This window comes from Hipposideros armiger, unplaced genomic scaffold, assembly GCF_001890085.2.
Source record: "Hipposideros armiger isolate ML-2016 unplaced genomic scaffold, ASM189008v1 scaffold_82, whole genome shotgun sequence".
NCBI classification, from domain to species: Eukaryota; Metazoa; Chordata; class Mammalia; order Chiroptera; family Hipposideridae; genus Hipposideros; species Hipposideros armiger.
In genome coordinates, this window is record NW_017731432.1 from 955,949 (window position 1) to 974,465 (window position 18,517).

Below are 18,517 nucleotides of genomic sequence, written 5' to 3' on the forward strand. Positions count from 1 at the left end.
GTAATCCTTCCTTCCCCCCTAAACTTAAGTACAAGTCTATTACACTAAACAGCCTTGTGTTAAGTTTTTCCTGAGAGAAATGAAGGATGAGGAACTGGACTCAGTGTCTGGGGCAAAGGACTGTAGAGAGTGACCATCAGCTATGGAATTTGAAAGAGAAAGAGGGGATTAAGAGCTGAGTCAGAAGCAGGAATTCACAGCTAGGAGTATAGGCAACTACCATGACAATGTAACCTTATTCTAGGTTATGTGGTATGGGGGTTCATTTTATTTTATTTGGATTTGGATACCAAAGTAAAGGAAAATTCCAAAATCTAGGAGGACTCCCATAGTTCTGTAAAAATCTCCAACTAGTTTCCTTGCCTGCTGTCTTGCTCCACTCCAATCCATTCCCCCACACAGGTCCCAAGTCAGTTTCCTAAAACACAAATCTGACTGTGTTACTTGCCTGACGAAACACTTCAATGGGTCCTCACTGCTCAATGATATCAAGTCTATAACATGGGTCAGCTGGACCTGGACTGGGCTGGGCCTCTGCCTTCCACTCCAGCCTCACTGCTCACAGTCCTCTCTTCTACTTTATATTCCAGCTATACTGGACATTCAGTTTCTCTGAAACGGGCCATGTGTCCTCTTGCCGCTCACATTCTCACATGCTACTCAGTCAACGGGAATATGCTTCATCCTTCCCCTCCTCCATTTCTTTGGGTCTGGGGCATTTTCACCTGATTATCTTACTCCTTCAGGTCCAAGCTTAGGTGTCATTTTTTCCTGGAAAGTGTAGGGAAAAGGGCTCCAGTAAGCACTGAGATAACAGAAGTGACACCTTCAGATGTCAAACTAGCAGGAATGTGTAACCAAGCAGAAGGGAGGGAGTGATAAACACCAGATCCAAAGGGCAAAGCAAAACACAGCCCTTGTCCAGATCAAACTCTCTGGCAGAGGTTGGGTAATTGATCAGGAAAGTGCAGGAAATGATAAAGGATCAGAGGTGGAGCAAAGGGTCAGGAAGGCAAGGTGGTAGGCAGGCAGAAAAGATAAGCAGCCCAGAGGAGTCAGAAATGGAGGCAGTGCTCCGACTTGTCTGGGCATAGTTAACATGCTCCTTTCTGGGAAAGAAACAGCAACCGGGGTGAGAGCAGCCAAGCTGCTGAGCACCCACGATGAGACACAGAGGTCAGAGGGCACAGGAGGGTGCAGAGAGCTGGCTGAAGCTTTGAAAACGGGGGAAGGGAACGGGGGGGGGGGGGGGGGGCTGCCAGGGGTGGAATGTGATCACTCTGGTATTGATATCTTTCTTGGGAGTCAAGAAGAGTGGCTAAAGCATGCTTCCTCTTATCTGGTGGTTGAATTCAAGAGATGCAAACTGGAACGGAATTCCCAGGAAAGGTCAAGGCCCCCCAACGCCAAACTACCTTTGTGACCGCAGGCCCATGATGTACACACCTACTGGTCTTTGCCTGCTGCCACCAGTATGTGTCTCTTAGTTCTTAAGGATGCTATTCCATTGAGGAATTCTGAGTTGCTATTTCTTTGAGAGATCTGTTTAGACTAGCAGCTACACTCATGGACATGCTACCCCCTTGCATGCATCCGTTCTTCTAGGATCCCAGGTAGGCCTAACTGTCATTATTGGAGTGCAGCTCAGAGCCCCTGAATGCCATTAGCTAGGGATACTTAACAGCCTGCCTTTGTCTGCACCAATTCCACTATGCCCAGCCCAGACTCCCAGTGGAACGTTCTAACAATAAGTAAGAATCCCTTTTTCTGTTCTCAGAGATTCTGATGCTGAAAGCAAGCATTCTAGAGCAGGACAGGTGAGAAAAAGGATCAGTGAAGGGGTCGCACATATGTCTGCAGAGAACAGCTGGTCTGGCCTTAACAAGAAGTATTTAAAATTCAGGTTATCTTTTTGCAAGTCACATAAGCAATGCTCATTTGGGTGCAAAAATGTAGAGGGGGAGGGGTGGCCTGGGCTGGGAGAGCAGCCACTTCCCTGAGCATATTCTTTAGAAGTGGCACTTTCATCAGAAGTGATTCTGTTAAGACAATGATAAAAAGACGACAGGGCAGGCTGTGTGGGAACAAGGCTTGTGCAGAAGGTCAGAAGGGGTCACCTTTCAGACTTACGCGCCCCCATCAACAGACAGCACAGCCCTGACACTGACAGCACCGCCGCTATTCCTCGGGCCAGGACAAGGTCCACAGGACTCCTTCAGAGGCCTTTCCTCCCTCTCTCAACAACGACCTACCTCGCTAGGTTTAGGGCCGAGCTTTCCTTCCCTCCCTGTCGTCTGTGTCCTGGGCTCCAGATTAGAGATGCCGTTCCATTCACTCTTTAACCTCTCGGAAGTGCTTAGTCACTGATCCGGCCACGTGGCATCCGCTTTCCCGTTGTGGGTCTGGTATGTTAACTAAGAAAGTTATTTTCCAGCCTAGTTAGAAACAGCAGGAACTTGAATTGACTTGCTAGACTGGCAGTGCTAGAGGAGTTAGGGCCACGTGCCAAAGGAAAGAGCGGATGGCCAATCACCAGGGAGCAAATTTCTCAATCTGTAGCCTGAGACTAAACCCTCCTGCTGGCAAGGGAGACCCGTGCTAGGCCGCTGCTGCCAAACTCACACTGGGAGATGCACTGGGGCTTCACAGTGGCTCCACATGTAGCTTGGAGCTCAGAAGGGGCACTGTGAACCACCTTTTTCTAGGGAGAAAAATCCAGAGGAAAGAAGGTTAATCCTAGAGAGAGGGGACAAAATCCTGAAGACAGTAAAGATGAGAGGAGAACAAAAAGTCCCAGATGTGGCCAAGGTAAGGGACAGGAAACCAGGTCTCTGGTAGTAGGTGCCAGGTTCAGGCTGGCAGGAGTGAGGGATGGCCCCTCGCTGGCAGCTACGAGTCCTGCCCCGTTTCTTAGCCCAGGCCCCATCCCAGCTCCTACCTGGTAGGTACCTGTCGTGGCTGTGGCTGTACTCTGTGCTGGTGAGTGACAAGTGGGTCTGTGTAAAGGGCTGGTTGCCAAACAGATTGTCACTGCGAAGGTTGTGGCAGAGTTTCTCCAGGAAGCGGAGGACGTAGGTGATGCTGTTGACTGCTGGGAGGTTGAGGGTGTGCTGTTCCCGGTCAAACACGGCTGTGGAGTGAAGCAAACAGGGCTGAGCACGTCAGCCGGGCAGTGCAGTGCAGCGCTGGGCAGGAGCAGTCCAGCCCACAGCTTGCCTCGGGCTTACCTGCTTACACAAAGGCAATCAGTGCCCACATTTCCTCCCTCCCTCCCTCGAGGGTTTGATTTTTGCCTCCAACTCCAAAGGGCTTGTAATAATGGGAGTGGCCAGGGCAAGTCTGTTGCACCCAGGGTTCTGGAATGATTTTACTCAACCTGTGAAAACAACTGTGAACATAATTCTATCTGCTGCATCAGTTGGCTGGGCTGTGTCCAGGAAATGTGTTCATTTAGGGTGCTATTTCCATAAGAACTGCCTAAGAACAGAGGAGCTGGGCAGACGACGAGAGTGCAGCCATTGCCAGCAATGGTTTAGGTGCACGATCTGATCTGTATAAGGGCACTAGGATTTCGGCAACATTTGGAACTGTGCCATGCTTAGTTTTATTTTACTCCCTATCTACTTCTATTCAAAAAGTATCTGTATAATCCTTAAAAAGCAAAGGCCCCTGCATTTGTCTCTGAGAGCAGCAATGAAATGGGGGGATAGGTCATTCTCAGGAACCCATTTTGGGGCAAAGGGAGAACCCTAGAGGAGGTGATGGCAGTTGGAGAGGCAGTAAGAAAGCCTGTTCACTGCAGACCGCTGAGAGAAGCAAAGGAGCGTCCGGGAGTGGTCTCAGCCTCAGAAGGAAAGGAAGGCCTGATTTCCCGTGCAGCTCTCAGCTTTCCATGATAGTTCTGTCCCTGCCTGCTCCACCCGCCACACAGCTAATTACTCCCTTGTCTGGGCTCGCACAGCACCCTACACATTTTTCTCTACTGTAACACTTCTCAAAGTTAGCTGTGAGATCTTCTTTTCCACCAGGGCAGAGTCAGAGCCTGTCATCTTGCTTCCTCCATCTTTCCCAGCCAGTGGCTGGCAAAAACCTCTTGACGTACAGTAAGGGCTCAGTAAATGTTAGCTAAAAGAACACAGTTGGATTATTTACAGGGTTTTCCATGTCGGCTGCTTCCTGAGGCTGGATATTGGAACTTGTTAGAAGGAAGGGGCAGGAGTTTATGGAGCAGTGTACAGTTCAGACTGAAAGGTTAGGTCAAGCCTTCACAGCTTTGGTGGGTAAAGAACAGAGTTTTGGACCTAGGAAAACTGAAACAGAACTGTGCACAGTAGAAAAAGTGAACATTCTCAGTGAAAACAACATCACCAACAAAAAAACACTGTGCAGTTGACTCAGACTCACATAGCAGGAAAGAAAGGGAATGACTCTTCCCTTTCTGCCCTGGGGTTCAACTCCCTTGTATCAGGCCTGGCTCAGGACTGGCAAGCTAAAGAATCAAAAGAATGAGAGACGAGTTCCAGGTTCCCTGACGCCAGGTGGAAGAAACTCCTGTTGCTACAATACAGCCCCATCTTGATTCTATCTTCTGGAATGCCTTTAAAGCAACATACGCATATATTTTCTGTATGGAGAGGCGAAGCAGGCAGACAGAAGAGGAGTATGTTTAGAGGCTCAGTTGAGCAGTCTGCGTGGTATTCTACTTGGCAGAAGTATGCGTAAGGCTCAGAGGGGCTCTGAGAGTTGAAAATGAGGACTCTCTGAGGAAGGGAATACCTTCACACTTCTCCTAGGGCCTACGGGTGTGAAGTGGGAACCAGGATGCCTTGTCAGGAATCAGCCAGTTAAGAAGGCCTGGCTTTCTGGCTATGAGGCCATAGCAGCCCAAGGGAACTTACCTGAGATAACCTCACCGCCGTGGCCCTGTTTGAGGAAGCTGAAGACCGTTTTCTGGTGATAAGCACAGTCGATGCAAGCCTGGACGGCCTGCTGCAAGACCACGGAGGCTCGGGCTGGCCCAAAATGGTCAGGGAGCTGCTGGACTTTCTTCTTATCTAAGTGGGGGCCTGTGCTGCCGTTCTTGTTCAAGTAAATACAAACTGCAGGAGACAAAGAATTCAATTAAGGAAGCTTCCAGAGCACTTGGGGTAGAGGAGTTGGAGAACAGTGCTTTCTTCCGTCTTTAGTACCCTGGACTCTGGTCCCGAGCAGGCCTCCAGCTGCTAAGCTGGTGACACGCTGTGGGAGGGAGGAGAGGGTGGCTGTGCCCAGCTGCTGCCAGCCCAAGTTGCATGACCAAAGGCTCTGGGAAGACAGCCTGCTGGAAGAACAGCCCAGACCAAAAGCCAGGGCACAGCACTGACACTTTGTGTTCTGTGCACTGAAAAGAAAATGTAAACAATTTTCCAGATATATGTACTTTCAGTTTTGGTGCTTTGTTGCCTCACATATTCTTTGTGTATCTTACCTTATATGTGTAAGGAGTTGTGGGGCTATGCAATATTAGCAAGTGTGTGTGTTTGGCCTTGGACTTAGAATGGTCACACCACTGGTTACTTGCCTTGCTTTCTTTTCTGAGCCTTGGAGTACCTTTGTTATCTATATCAACACTCAGGCCCAAAGAAAGTAGTAAAAATAGAAAGAAAAAAAAATAGAATAAAGAAAAACATGAAAAGGGCTTGAGGGTCCCATGTAGAAATTTGTTTCAGTGGTTTCTCCTGTTGAGAGAGCTGGGCACTCTCCTAACTGCAGCCTCCACCTGGCACCGTGTGGGTCATGGGCTTGGTGGGCACAGGAGAAGGAGGCCGTCCTACACAGAGCTGCTGCCTTGTCTCTGGAGAGGACCCACAGCGGCCCGCTCAGCTCTGCTACTCTCCCTGCTGATCTGCCTTCTAGGCTTCCGCTTTCGTGGGTCTCATCTCCTTCATACTCTCAAGGCTCACTAACTGAAGAGGTAGGAGGGCGAAAGTGCTTTTGCTATTAAAGGTAAAAAAAGAGAAAGGCGGTAGCTGTGTGGGCTGTGGCTGGACGGCTGTCCTCTTCCGGCCTCAGGGTTACTATTGGTAAAGTGAGGGGGCCGAGCCGGATGGTCTCTGAGGACTCTCATACCTTTATTGTTCTAATTCTGAGGGGAGCAAGTGGAGTGAAGAAAATGGACAATGGAAATGGGAGAGGCAGGATGTGGAAGGTGACAGGTGAAAAAGAAAGGAAAAAAGAAAAGGTAAACAAAATGAACTGAAACAAACATGTAACTCTGTCTCCTAGAACCCACTAAAACGAGCCAGATAACAAGACAGGAGACAACATAAAGTTTGGGACGCTGGAGAGCAGCCTGGCAGGTGGCGACTGACTTAGCCAACCTAAGAGAGCTGAACCCTTAACCAAGGACGCGGGATGATGAGAGCCAAGCCGCTCCGCTGTATCCTTCACAAAAGGCCCAGGAATGGGCCGCTGCCTCTAGAGGGGGGCATTAAGGGAGAGCTAATAGTAGAAGAATTGGTTAAGTCTAGTATGAAACAGGATTTCCATGTCAAAATATGACTCCTTTGCTGAACACAAAACAAAAATCCAAGAACTCAGAGGGATAAGAGTAATGAAAATATTGTAAGTTCACAGCAACTTAGTCATAACAGCCGCCAATGAGAACCAACCCAAATGTCCATCAGCAAGAGAATAGTTGTACACATCGTGGTATATTCATTTATTGGAATACCACTTGGCAGAAAAAAAAAAGAATTATTGATAGGGTGCTTCTCAAAAACATTATTTTGAGAGAAAGAAACCAGATCAAAAAGAGTACATAGTATAATTCCATTTATATTAAGAGATGATATAAATGAAAAGAATCCTTTAGACCCCCAACCTCGTACAGGTAAGAAGACTGAGAAGGCAATCTCAGTTTTCTTATGGAAAAGTAATGATGGTTCAGGGGACAAAACCCAGAGTAATAAAAAAACAACTCCCAGAAAGTAGTATTGGATCTAATTAAATTGGCAACATGTGCCCAGCTGGATTTCAGAATTACTATAGATCAAAGACTGCTATGTGCCTCCAGTTTTTCTCCCCTTTGATTGGGCACATCTATACGCTATCTTATTATGCCTATCCCACCAGTGTATGTTGGGCATGTGGGGAGCAGACAACATTTTTAGTTTACAGGTCTTCAGATAGAGAAGAACTATGTTCAAGGAGCTGTGCTTGAGAAACTGCACCTGAGAAGTCTCATTTACCTGGATCTGATTTAGATGAGGAGACACTACATCTGGAGCCTGATGTTTTAAAGAGTTGAGACTCTTTTTTTTTTTTTTAAGATTTTTATTGGTGAATTGGGGGGATGGGAACAGTGCTGGGGAATTGGCAGAAGGGGAACAGACAAGTTGCTGTCATTTTGTTCTTCAGTCTAGTTGTGGAGGACGTTGCTTCACTGGCCCAAGTTGGCACCATCATTGCGCTCTTCCCGGGCGAGGCAGATCAGTTGCCGGCTTCTGGATGGCCGCTCATGGCAGCTGCTGGCCGCTCACGCTGGCTGCTGGCTACACACGGTAGCCCATGGCAACCCACTGCCACAGGGGCTGCAGCCTACGCCGTTGCCGGCGACTCACGGCAGCCCAGCTCCAGGTTGAGCTGTTGTTCAGCATCTTAGCTGTGGAGGGCAGTGTCACTGGCCCTCATATGTGGGATCTGAACCGGGGCCCTCTGGCGTCCCAAGCCATCTCTTAACCATCGCGCCACTCGGCCGGCCCAAGAGTTGAGACTCTTAATGCGGGGAAATCTTGCAAGGGGAAGAATGAATATTCCAACGGGAAAAATATAAATAATTTATGTCAAGAGTGGACTGATATTCCCCTTCTCTTGAGTCTGGGCTCTGTGACTGCTTGATCAAAAGAATATGGTGGAAATGATGCTATGATAATTTTGGACTGAAACATTTAAAAAATGGTAGCCTGGGCCGGCTGAGTGGCACATTGGTTAAGAGCTGGCTTGGGACGCCAGAGGGCCCTAGTTCGGATCCCACATATGAGGGCCAGTGACACTGCCCTCGACAGCTAAGATGCTGAACAACAGCTCAACCTGGAGCTGGGCTGCTGTGAGTCGCCGGTGACAGCGTAGGCTGCAGCCCCTGCTGTAGTGGGCTGCCATGGGCTACCGTGTGTAGCCAGCAGCCAGCGTGAGCGGCCAGCAGCCGCCGTGAGCGGCCGACCAGAAACCGGCAACTCATCTACCTCACCCGGGAAGAGTGCAATGATGGTGCCAACTTGGGCCAGTGAAGCAACGTCCTCCACAACTAGACTGAAGAACAAAAGGACAGCAACTTGTCTGTTCCCCTTCCCCCAATTCTCCAATAAAAATCTTTAACAACAACAACAAAACATGGTAGCCTCCACTTGTCTGTCTTTTGGGACACTGGTTCATGAACCCATCCACGATGGTATGAAGAAGCCCACGCTACCCTTTGGAGAGGTCCATGCAGAGAAGAAGAGCCAGCACCAGTTTTGCAGCCATGTGAACGAACCATCTTGGACACAGACTCTCCAGCCCCAGATGAGCCACCCTAATTGACGCCATGTGGAAGAGAGATGAGTTGTCTTCATTTTAAAATAGTTGAATATACTGATATTATCTTTTTCAGGTATATAAAAGGTCATATGCTTTTTCTTTTATACTTTATGCTTATTGTCTTGCTTTAAAAATCCTTCCCAATCTTAAGGTCATAATGTTATTTTTGTATACTGTCATGCTTTGGATTTCTACTGCATCCATGAAATCAGAATTGGAGATTGTAAAAAAATTCGAATTACTCACTCCATCCTAACAATAAGTAAAAAGCTGAACAAATTGAGAAATCAACAATTCTTTTTAGGTCCATCAGAGAAGTGAGATTACAGGGCAAACTGCTGCCCCCAAATTTGGAGAGAGAGGTGAATACAGAGAATGACAATTTCCTAGAGCAGACACCCATGAACAGAAACCTCCAAAGGAACTATTTATTGTCAAGGTAGGAAAATCTAAACTGTAACTGGCGAGTTGCTGGAAGCTCGGTGTAGAAAAGTCTGAGAGTTACTGACTCCAAGGGGGGCCCAGTCATGGGCAAAGGTGCACTTTGTTGAGTTTTACCTCCAGGAATTTAACCATGTCCTCACAGTGAGTATCTGAGAAAAATCCCCTCATGCTTCCAGCAGGGGGAGGGGTAAAGGAACATTCTGTTTGTAACAGGCCTGCCCTCAGGAGAAACTATTTTACTAGAGTTTAACCTGCTGGGATGTGATCAGAGCCTCACCTACCAGGGGGAAGCAAAATACCCAACTCCAGATCCCTCCAGCCACCCTGACCAACCTCAGAGGGGTGATGGGACTAAGAAGCACTGGTGAAGCTCACAGTCCAGGGCCTCAGGCTCACCAAAAGACTGACACCCACTTGTACGACTATAGAATCGTTCTCCTCCTACACCTCACTATCACATTACTAAAGGCCTATTTATAAAAATTCCTTTTCCCAGCACATCGTGCCTGGCTGTCAAAACAAACAAACAAACAAACAAACAAACAAACAAACAAACAAACAAACAATCCAAAAAAACCCCCCAAGCTATACCAAAAGGCAAACAACACAGTTTGAAGAGACAGAGCTAGCATCAGAGCCATACGCAGACATGGCAGGGAAGCTGGAATTATTAAATTGAGAATTTAAAACAACAATAATTGATATACTAGTGGGTCTAATAAATAAAGTAGACAACATACAAAACAGATGGGAAATGCATGCAGACAGATGGCAATTCTAAAAAAGAATTAAAAAAAGCAATTCTAGAGATCAAAAACATGGTCACAGAAATGGATAATGTCTTTGATGGGCTCATTAGTAGGCTGGACACGGCCAAGGAAAGAATTGCTGAGCTTGAGGATATCTAAATAGAAACTTCCAAAACTGAACAGCAAAGAGAAAAATGACTGAAAAAACACACCAAAAACCCAAATCAACAACTCAGAACAGACTGTCCAAAAATTGTGGGACAACTACAAAATGTATAACACATACATACATAATGGGAATGCCAGAATGAGAAAAGAGAAAAGAACAGAAAAAGCATCTGAAGCAATAATGACAAAGAATTTCCCCAAATTAATGTCAGGCACCAAAGCACACATCTAGAAAAGTCAGAGAACACAAAGAAAGATAAGTGCAAACAAAACAAAACAAAACAAAAAAAACAAACTAAAAACCCCCCAACACCTAGGCATATTATATTCAAAATGCAGAAAATCAAAGATAAAGAAAAATTCTTAAAAAAAAAAATCAAAGAAAAACCTACCTTACCTATAGAGGAGCAACAATAAAGATTACAACCTTAGAAAACATGTGAGCAAGAAGAGAATAGGGTGAAATATTTAAAGTGTCGAGAGAAAACACCCACCAACCTAGAATTCTGCACCCTACATAATTATCCTTCAAAAGTAAAAGAGAGCTCTCTTTACATGAGTGGCCTGAGGTGACCTCTGAAAATAGCTTGCCATTCGCTTGACTCAGAGAACCGCACAAAATCATGTAAATTGAGGAGTTCAAATCTATGGGTTCATTTTAAGAACACTTGTGAAACTGCCCAGGCCATCAAGGGTATGCATGTTTGAAAAGCCACCAAGTATCTAAAGGATGTCACGTTACAAAAGCAATGTGTGCCATTTTGTCGTTACAATGGTGGAGTTGGGAGGTGTGCCCAGGCTAAACAGTGGGGTTGGATGCAGGGTCATTGGGCCAAAAAGGGTGCTGAATTTTTACTGCATATGCTTTAGAATGCAGAGAGTGATGCTGAATTTAAGGGCTTAGATGCAGATCCTCTGGTCACTGAGCACAGCCAGGTGAGCAAAGCTCCCAAGATGCGGTGCAGAACTTGCAGAGCTCACGGGCAGATTAACCCCTACATGAGCCCTCCCTGCCACACTGAGATGGTCCTAACTGAGAAAGCGCAGATTGTGCCTAAACCAGAAGAGGAGGTTGCACAGCAGAAAATGATCTCCCAGAAGAAACAAAAACTTATGGCCCGGGAGTAAATTCAGCATCAAACAAATGCTAATAAAAGTAAAAGAAAGAAAAATCGAAAGAGAAATACTTTCTTAGACAAAGAAAAATTGAAGAATTTTGCTGCTATAGTAGACCTGCCTTGCAAGAAATGTTAAAAAAAGAGTTTCCTTAGAGAGAAGGAAAATAATATAGGTCAGAAACTTGGATCTACATAAAGAGAAAAAGAGCATCAAAGAAGGAATAAGTGAAGGCAAAATAAAAACTTACTTTTCTTATTCTTAATTGATCTAATAGATAATAGTTCATTTAAAATAAAAATAGCAACAATGAATTTGATTATTTATATATACATACATACATATATGCATTTATATATATATACACATATATATACATATATATATATATGCTTATGTATACTTATGTGTAAGTGAAATGAATATCAATCCTATAATGGATGGGAAGGAGGAATTAGGATTATTTTGTTATTATATCTGTGAACTGGTATAGTGTTATTTGAAAGTAGACTTGGATTAGTTATAATGTATATTGTAAACTCTAAGGTAACCCTAAAAAAAGTAAAAAAAGAAGTACAATATGGTAAGAAAGGACTAAAAAATGGAATCATATAAAATGCTCAAAACCACAAAAGGGGGCCAGCCGAGTGGCTCAGTTGGTTCAGAACGCAAGCTCTGAGCAACAGGGTTGCTGGTTCGATTCCCACATGGGCCAGTGAGCTGCGCCCAAGCTGAGCTGTCTTTGAGCTGCCAACAGGTGGCAGGATGGCTCAGCTGGTGAGAGCATGTGCTCCTAACAACAAGGTTGCCTCCTTCGACTCCTGCATGGGATGGTGGGCTATGCCCACCTGCAACTAAGATTGAACACAGCACCTTGAGCTGAGCTGCCCTGAGCTACCGACTGGGCAGCTGGATGGCTCAGTGGTTAAAGCATGCTCTCTTAGCAACAAAGTTTCCAGTTTGACTCCCGCATGGGATGGTGGGCTGAGTCCCCCGCAACTAAATTTGAACACAGCATCTTGAGCTGAGTGACCGCAAGCTGCCGTCAGGCAACAATATGGTGACTGGACTTGGAGCTGAGCTAGCTGTGCCCTCCACAAACAAACAAACAAACAAAAAAACACAAAAGGCAGGTGGATGCTAGACTAATCAGGGGAATCACTGCATAAATTCTATAAATGTCTAACCACTATGGCATACACCTGAAACTAATGTAAAATAATTTTAAAAAAGAAAAAAAAGGAAAGTGGATGATTCACTAAAAAAAGTTTTGTCATGAGGAATATATTCAATAATATTGTAATAACTATGTATGGTGTCAAATGGGTACTAGATTTATTGGGGTGATCACTTCATAAATTATATAAAACTCTAATCACCATGTTGCACACCTGAAACTAATATAATATTGTATGTCAACTGTAATTGAAAAATAAAGAAGTTATAAAAAAGTAAAACCACAAGTAGTTGGAAAAGAGTGGAAGACAAAAATAGCAACAAAGAACAAGAGTAACAAATAGAAAACTGTAACACATATGGTAGATATTCATTCAACTATATCAATAATCACTTTAAATGTCAATGGTTTAATGGTCAAGTACACCAATTAAAAGACAGATTCTCAAAGTGGAACAAAAAACAAGACCCAACTCTGTGTTGCCTACAAGAAACTCACTTTAAAATAAAGGCATGTCTAGATTAAATGTAAAGGGGCAGAGAAAGATATACCATGCTAACACTAATTAAAAGAATATTAGAGTAGCTATATTCATTTCCGAAAGCAAATTTTAGAACAAGGAAAGTTATCACAGATAAATAGGGGAATTACATAATGATATAGAGACCAATTATCTAAGAAGACATGTCAAATATTACTGTATATGTACCTAACAATAGAGCATAAAAATATGGAAGACAAAAATTGATAGAACTACAAGAAGAAACAGATGAATCCACTCTTATAGTTGGAGACTGCAACATCCCTCTATCAGGAATGGACAGATCCAGCAGGCAGAAACTCAGTAAGAACACTGTTAAACTCAATAGCATTATCAATCAACTGGATATAATTGATATCTATAGACTACTTCACCCAACAACAGCAGAACACACATTCTTCTCAAACTCATTGAAACATTCACTAAGACAGACCACATTATGGACCATAAAACACACCTTAAGTAAATTAAAAACCTAAATTAAAAAGAGTAGAAATCATATGATGTCTGCTCTTAGACTTAAACAAGAAATCAGTAACAGAAAGATTGGTTTAAAAAGTCCCTAAATAATTGGAGATTAAACAACACACTTCTAAATAACCCATGTGTAAAAAAATAAATCTCAAAAGAAATTTAAAAATATTTGCAATTAAACGAACTGAAAATACAACGTATCAAAATCTGTGGGATGCAGCAAAAGGAGTGGATAGAGGGAAATTTATATCATTGAATGCATATATTAGAAAAGAAGATCTAAAATCTAAGCTTCTACTTTCGGAAACCAGAAAAAGAGGAGCAAATTAAATCCAAAGTAAGCAGAAGAAAAGAAATAATAAAAATTCGAGCAGAAATCAATGAAATTGAAAACAGGAAGTCAACAGAGAAAAATCAATAAAACCAAAAGCTCGTTCTTTGAAAAAAATCAATAAAATCAATAAGCCTTTAGACAGGCTAAATAAGAAAAAAAAGGGATGATGCAAATTACTGATATCAAAAATAAAGAGGGAACATCACTACAGATCTATGGTCATTAAAAGGATAATAAAGGATTACTATGAAAAACTCTATGCCCACAGATTTGATAATCTTTATGAAATGGACCAGTTCTGTGAAAGACACATTCAAACTCAAACAAGAAGAGAAAGACAATCTGAATAGACCTGTATCTATTGAAGAATTTGAATCAATAATTAATAAACTTCCAAAATAGAAAGTAGCAGGCTCAGAAGGATTCACTGCTGAATTCTACCAAACATTTAAGAACTACATTTACCAATTTTCTATAATCTCTTTCAGAAAACAGAATCAAATAGAATACCTGTTAACTCATTCTATGAGGCCATCATTAGCCTAAAACCAAAACCAGACAAAGACATGTGAAAACTGATAAAGGAAACCTCAACTAAAATTGGATTCAGGAAGACCTGTAGGGGAAGCTCTCACGTTATACCACTCTATCGTCAATTACCCCAAATTGAAAGACGTCAACTACTCTGAACAGGAAGACATCAGTTACAGACCCCAACAGGAAGAGACTTACTTTGCACTCCCAAACAGAAAATACAGCTACTTTAGTACTCCAGCAGGAGCAAGGAGGATTTTCCTCTTGCCCCAGTAACAAGTCTAGCCAATGGAAAAGCTGCAGCCCAGCCAACAAGAAACCGTGGTCATCTGAACTCTTACTTTCCTCCAATGAACTTTCATTTTTCTCTTGCTGATGACTTCCTTATTCCACCTTCCTTTCTGTAAAAACCTTCCACCTTGTGTAACCCCTCAGAGTATCTCTATTTGCTAGATGGGATGCTGTCTGAATCATGAATCATATCATAAAGCTAATTAGGTCTTCAAATTTACTCAGTTAAATTTTGTTTGTTAACAGACATCACAAGGAAAGAAAATTAGAGACCAATATCTTCCAGGAACATAGATGCAAAAATCCTCAGCAAAAATATTAGCAAATTGAATCCAACAATATATAAAAAGAATTATTCACTACAACCACATGGGGTCTATCCCAGGTCGGCAAGGCTGGTTCAGTATTTGAAAATCAATTAATGTAATCAATCACATCAACAGGTTAAAGAAGAACTATCACATGATCATATCAATAGATAAAGAAAAACCATTTGGCAAAAATCCAAGTCCTATTCATGATAAAAACTCTCAGCAAACTAGAAATAGAAGGGAACTTCCTCAACTTGATAAAGAATATCCAGAAAAAACCTACAGCTAACATCATGCTTCATGGGGAGAAACTAGAAGTTTTCACACTAAGATCAGGAACAAGGTAAGAATGTCTCCTCTCATAACTTTTTAGCATCATACTGGAAGTCCTAACTAATGTAATAAGATAAGGACAGAAAAGGTATACAGATTGGGAAGGAACAAATGAAACTCTCTTTGTTCATAGAGGATATGATTGTTATGTAGAGAATGTGAAAGAATCAACAAAAAAATTCCTGGAACTAATAAGCAATTATATAGCAAGGTTGCCAAATACAAGGTTAATATATAAAGTCAGCTGCTTTCCTGTATAACAGCAATGACCAACTAGAATTTGAAATTAAAAACATAACACCATATTAGCACCTCCAAAAATGAAACATTTAGGTATAAATCTAACAAAATGTGTACAAGATTTATGTGAAGAAAACTACAAAACTGATGAACAAAAAAAGAAAGAAAAAATAAATAAATGGAGAGATATCCCATGTTTATAGATAGGAAGACTCATTATTGTCAAGATGTCAGTTCTTCCCAACTTGATCTATAGGTTCAATGCAAGCTTAACTAAAATTCCAGCAAGTTTTTTGTGGCTATTGACAAACTGATCTAAAGTGTATTGGGAGCAGCAAAAGATCCAGAATAGCAAACACAATGTTGAAGGAGAACAAAGTTGGAAGATTGACACTACTCAACTTCAAGACTTACTACAATATAAAGATACAGAAATCAGGATGGTGTGGTATTGGCGAAAGAATAGACAAATAGATCAATGAAACAGAATAGAGAGCCCAGAAATTGTCCCACATAAGTATATTCAACTGATTTTTTACAAAAGAGCAAAGGCAGTACAGTGGAGCAAAGACAGTCTTTTTAACATATGGGGCTGAAACAACGAAACAGCCACATGCAAAAACATGAATCTACCGTATTTGCCGGCGTATAAGACGACTGGGCGTATAAGACGACCCCCTAACATTTCCACTCAAAATACAGAGTTTGTTATATACTCGCCGTATAAGACTACCCCCTCTTCCGCACACCTTCCACACACCAAATAAAAGGTAAAACAATATCAGATTTGATTTCAACATTTATATTTATATTCAAATGCTTATGACATGCAGGAAAACTGTCACAAGGCTGTATGTAATCAAACATATACATAAATCGCGATTCGCGATTTTGCGCTATCATACTGGGTGTATGGTCGGCTGTGTGCGATTTTGCGAGTGTGGTAAAATCGCATAACAGCAAAATCGCATAACAGCCGAGCATACACCCAGCAGCGCTGCTGATGCCTGAACGGTATGTGGAATGAAGTGGGTGGGCATCGGGAGGCCACTATGGCACGGGGCAAGCACTATGGGCAGTCTATCTGAAGTGTACCTGGCGTATAAGACGACCCCCCACTTGGAGGCATATTTTTCAGGGCCAAAAAATCGTCTTATACGCCGGCAAATACAGTAGACACAGACCTTACACCCTTCACAAAAATTAACTCAAAATAGATCAGAGACCTAAATGTAAATTCAAAACTATAAAACTCCTAGAAGATAACAGTAGAAAATCAAGATGACTTTGGGTATGTCAATGACTTTTTAGATACACCACCACCAAAGGCACAATCCAGGAAAGAAATACAGGTAACCCTTGAACAACACGGGGCTTAGGAGTGCTGACCCCTGTGCAGTAGAAAATCTATGGAAAATACTGTTTAGATTTGCTGTTGGTTGAAACTGTGGATGCAAAACTCGGGGATATGGAGGGCCAATTATATATTTATTGAAAAAAATTTGTGTATAAGTGGACCCACACAGTTCAGACCCGTATTGTTCAAAGGTCAACTGTAATTGATAAGCTGCACTCGTTAAAATTAAAACCTGCTCTCTAAAAGACAATGTCAAGAGAATGAGAAGATAAGTTATAGACTGGGAGGAAATATTTTCAAAAGACATCTGATAAATGACTCATCCAAAATATACAAAGAACTCTTAAAACTCAACAGTAAGAAAATGAACAACCTCATTAAAAAAAAATGGGCCAGAGCTGTTTATAGACACTTAACCAAAGAAGATACACAAATGGCAAATAAGCATAGGAAAAGATGCTCTACATCTTATGTTATTAGAGATATGCAAATTAAAACAATAGTGAGATATCACTACACATCTATTATGTGGCCAAAATCCAGAACAGTGACACCACCAAGTGCTGGTGAGGGCGTGGAGCAATGGGAACTCTCACTCACTGCTGGTGGAAATCCAAAATGGTATGGCCACTCTGGAAGACAGTTTGGCAATTTCTTGCTAAACTAAACATACTCTTACCATATGATCCAGCAATCTCATTCCTTGGTATTTACCCAAAGGAACTGAAACCACACAAAAACCTGCACAAAGTTTATAGCAGCTTAATTCACAATTGCCAACACTTGGAAGCAACGAAGATGTCCTTCAGTAGGTGAATAGATAAATAAACTGTGCATGTCATTTAGCCCTAGTAAGAAATGTGCTATCAAGCCATGAAGAGACATGCAGAGGAAATTTAAATGCACGTGAAAAATGTCAATCTGAAAAGGCTACATACTGTATGATTTCAACTATATGGCATTCTGGAAAAGGCAAAATCACAGAGACAGTAAAAAGAACAGTGGTTGCCATGGGTTAGGGGAGAGGGAAGGATAAATAGGCAGAGCAAAGGATTTTTAGGGCAGTTAAACGATTTTGTATAATCCTATAATGGTGAATATGTGTCATTATACATTTGTGGAAACTCATACAATGTACAACGCTAAGAGAGAATCCTAATGTAAACTATGGACTTTGGGTGGTAATGATATTTCTATGAAGGTTCATCAATTGAAACAAATGGACCACTCTGGTGGGGATATTGATAATGCATGTGTGGGGTAGAGAATGCATGGAAAATCTCCATACCTACTGCTCAATTTTGCTATGAACCTAAAAACAGAGTGTAGTAAAAAATTCAGAAAACAAAACAGCTCTTCAGAGCAGATGCAAATATCTGAGTTGGGGAAGCAGAATATAAGCATTTCCTAAACGTATGTGATCAAATTTCCTAAATGTAGGCAAAATCCTTTTATGCAGAGCATTTTTTGCAGGACTAAAAGCTAAAAAGAAAACAAAAAAAGCAATATAAACATTTCATTTTCATATATGAAAGTAAATAAAATATTTTTTCATTAAAAGTGATTGCCTTTAGTGAGCAGTAAATGACAGGAGGATGGGGGGGTCTGTTTGTTTTAGTTTTTGTAATAATTCTTGTGGATGGATCTATTGTTCCTTTAAACTATGGGCATATAATAACTCTTAAAAAGTGTTGTGCAGTTAAAAAAATGAAAGGTAGATAATCAAGGATACAGGGAGGCACGCAGCTTTTGATCTATGATAGCTTTTACTGTTAACATTTGAAGGGACTATAAAGTAACTTGGATTAATCCTGTCATTGTCTAGGTGTGAAAACTGAGGTTCACAAAGGGAAGTGACTTCGAGGTCACACAGAATGAGCCATGGTCCAACT

At 42.3% G+C, this 18,517-nt stretch overlaps 1 protein-coding gene and 1 long non-coding RNA gene across 9 annotated transcripts in view; one reads left to right on the forward strand and one right to left on the reverse strand.

The window, feature by feature from the left end:
• Nucleotides 1-18,517, reverse strand: part of SCMH1 (Scm polycomb group protein homolog 1) — a 151,864-nt gene that overhangs the window by 14,503 nt on the left and 118,844 nt on the right. For all 8 annotated transcript variants that reach the window (XM_019643795.1, XM_019643799.1, XM_019643800.1 and 5 more), the window contains 2 exons: nucleotides 4,899-5,099; nucleotides 2,939-3,130 (listed from right to left, as the gene is read on the reverse strand). In XM_019643795.1, the coding sequence (XP_019499340.1) occupies nucleotides 2,939-3,130; nucleotides 4,899-5,099 (393 nt within the window). The remainder of the gene's footprint in view (nucleotides 1-2,938; nucleotides 3,131-4,898; nucleotides 5,100-18,517) is intronic.
• Nucleotides 2,257-8,644, forward strand: LOC109383397 (uncharacterized). Its single transcript, XR_002124173.1, has 3 exons — nucleotides 2,257-2,808; nucleotides 6,265-6,418; nucleotides 8,378-8,644. It is a non-coding gene; the product is annotated as an uncharacterized LOC109383397 (long non-coding RNA).